The following is a 1,806-nucleotide window of genomic DNA, read 5'->3' as shown; positions in this document are numbered from 1 at the left end:
TTGCAATGATATCACTAGGAGCCGTTGCATTTCATGCTCTTAATCTAAGAATATATTAACATTTTAGTGCATATGGCACGATGCTGAGAACAATAAGCTTCCAGTTGGCTTTAATGCATTAATATTTATCATCTGAAGGATGGGTTTCGTTGGATAATCAAATTTATTACGTTTTTGAAGGAAAGGGGAAGACATTAGTCAGGGCCATGCTAGTGGGCAAAATCTAGCTAAAGAATCGGGAAAGAAATATACATATTAAGGGGGGGGAAAAATCGTGAAATTACGAAAAGCCTCAATATTTCTCGAACGAATCGTGAGTCAAAATACGACAGTGATAATACATCCTTCTAATGCCTTAATGTGCAGCAGTTCCGACGCGGCGTTGAAGGCATGGCCCCGATCCGCGAGCCACGACGTTGATGGAGGCGTGTAATGACCTTGGCCAGAATCCCCTTCATGGACAGAGCCATTTAAAGCTTACGGAGACTTTGTCATTTATAATGATCGCTCCGCCTGATTGCCGAGGCTTTCCCCGTGGCTTCGTTTGCCTTGGGGATACGGAGGGGGTAATTACAAGCTTATGATGGTGACCTTGCTTGCAGCGAAGTTGTTGGGGGTGACCCATGAATTAGTTTGACCTTGGGGGCTTCTATGAATAATTCCCTTGACCTTGGGGGTTTCTATAAACAATTCTCGTGATCTTAGGGCTTCTATAAATAATTCCTCTCGCCCTTGTGGCTTCTATAAATAATTCCCTTGATCTGAGTTTGGTTCCCTGTGCCCTGACCGGATATAACCTACTGCCTATTATGCAGACACGGGCGCCATCTGCTCCGCAGGCGGGGAAATGGCAACAGAGAACTCACCGTGACCTTATCCAATGTAAATGGAGTGAGATTCGGGTCAAAGAGAAGCGTCTTGGGATCCACGTTGATGGGGGACTGACGGCGTCCTTCGCGGCACATCCCCCAGGCCGGGTTGATGACGCCCCAGAAGCGAGGGCCGGAGATTCCGTCGTACGTCCACCACTGACTCCAGTTGATCCCGGGGGGGCTGCTGGAAGACCCGCCTGTCGGAGGAAAGGAAGTGAAGGGGGGCTTGAGAATCACGCTTGAATATTTCAAAAAGATATGTTTAATCATGAGACTACGGCTGTAACGGGAATGAAAGGGAAGTATGCTGCGTTTATTGACAGTTTTAGCTTCACCAGGAATGAAGGTTGAGGGTTCTGTCTGTAGAGATTGTGTACTGAGTTGCATTCTCACAGGTTGCACACTGAGAGAAAATAATGTAGGTCTAAAAAGGGTGTTATGAATAGATGATGGCATTTTGCAGTCTGTATTCTTCACTGTTTGAGATACCGTTTCATATAGGTCTATGTATGACTTCTGTTTCATGAAAATATGCATCACTTTTACATATATTCATGCTGACATATTGCATACAGTGAAACGAAGGCCAAAAATAATTATCTTACATTCTGATTATAATTTCCATTCTTCTTTATATATTACGACTGTGCAGATGTAATAAAATATCAAAATAACATATCAATAGATCATATTCTCTTTCTAAAATACGAATCTGCTCAAAAGAGTTTTTTTTTTTTTTTTAAATACTATCTTTACTGTATAATAGAACCTTTTCTTTACCTGAATATGGGTTCATGGCCCGATTATGCAGGTACTAGGTACTTGCAAAAGAACTGCCTTTGTAATATTATCTGATACACTTTTTACCATTGGATGAATGAAATGTGCTGTCAGATTTGATTTTATCGTGGCAGGCTGAGTGCTATCTTATTAA

At 42.2% G+C, this 1,806-nt stretch overlaps 1 protein-coding gene across 1 annotated transcript in view; it reads right to left on the bottom strand.

Moving 5' to 3' along the window:
- LOC119585842 (carbonic anhydrase-related protein 10-like) overlaps positions 1 to 1,353 on the bottom strand; it is a gene marked incomplete in the record, with an annotated part of 83,932 nt that extends 82,579 nt beyond the window's left edge. The window contains 1 exon segment of the mRNA XM_037934573.1: positions 867 to 1,353. Within this exon segment, the coding sequence (XP_037790501.1) occupies positions 867 to 1,328 (462 nt within the window).
- Between the last annotated feature and the right edge of the window lie 453 nt (positions 1,354 to 1,806).

This window comes from Penaeus monodon, chromosome 20 (genome assembly GCF_015228065.2).
Source record: "Penaeus monodon isolate SGIC_2016 chromosome 20, NSTDA_Pmon_1, whole genome shotgun sequence".
In the NCBI taxonomy this organism is placed as follows: domain Eukaryota; kingdom Metazoa; phylum Arthropoda; class Malacostraca; order Decapoda; family Penaeidae; genus Penaeus; species Penaeus monodon.
This window is presented reverse-complemented; position numbering and strand designations above follow the sequence as displayed.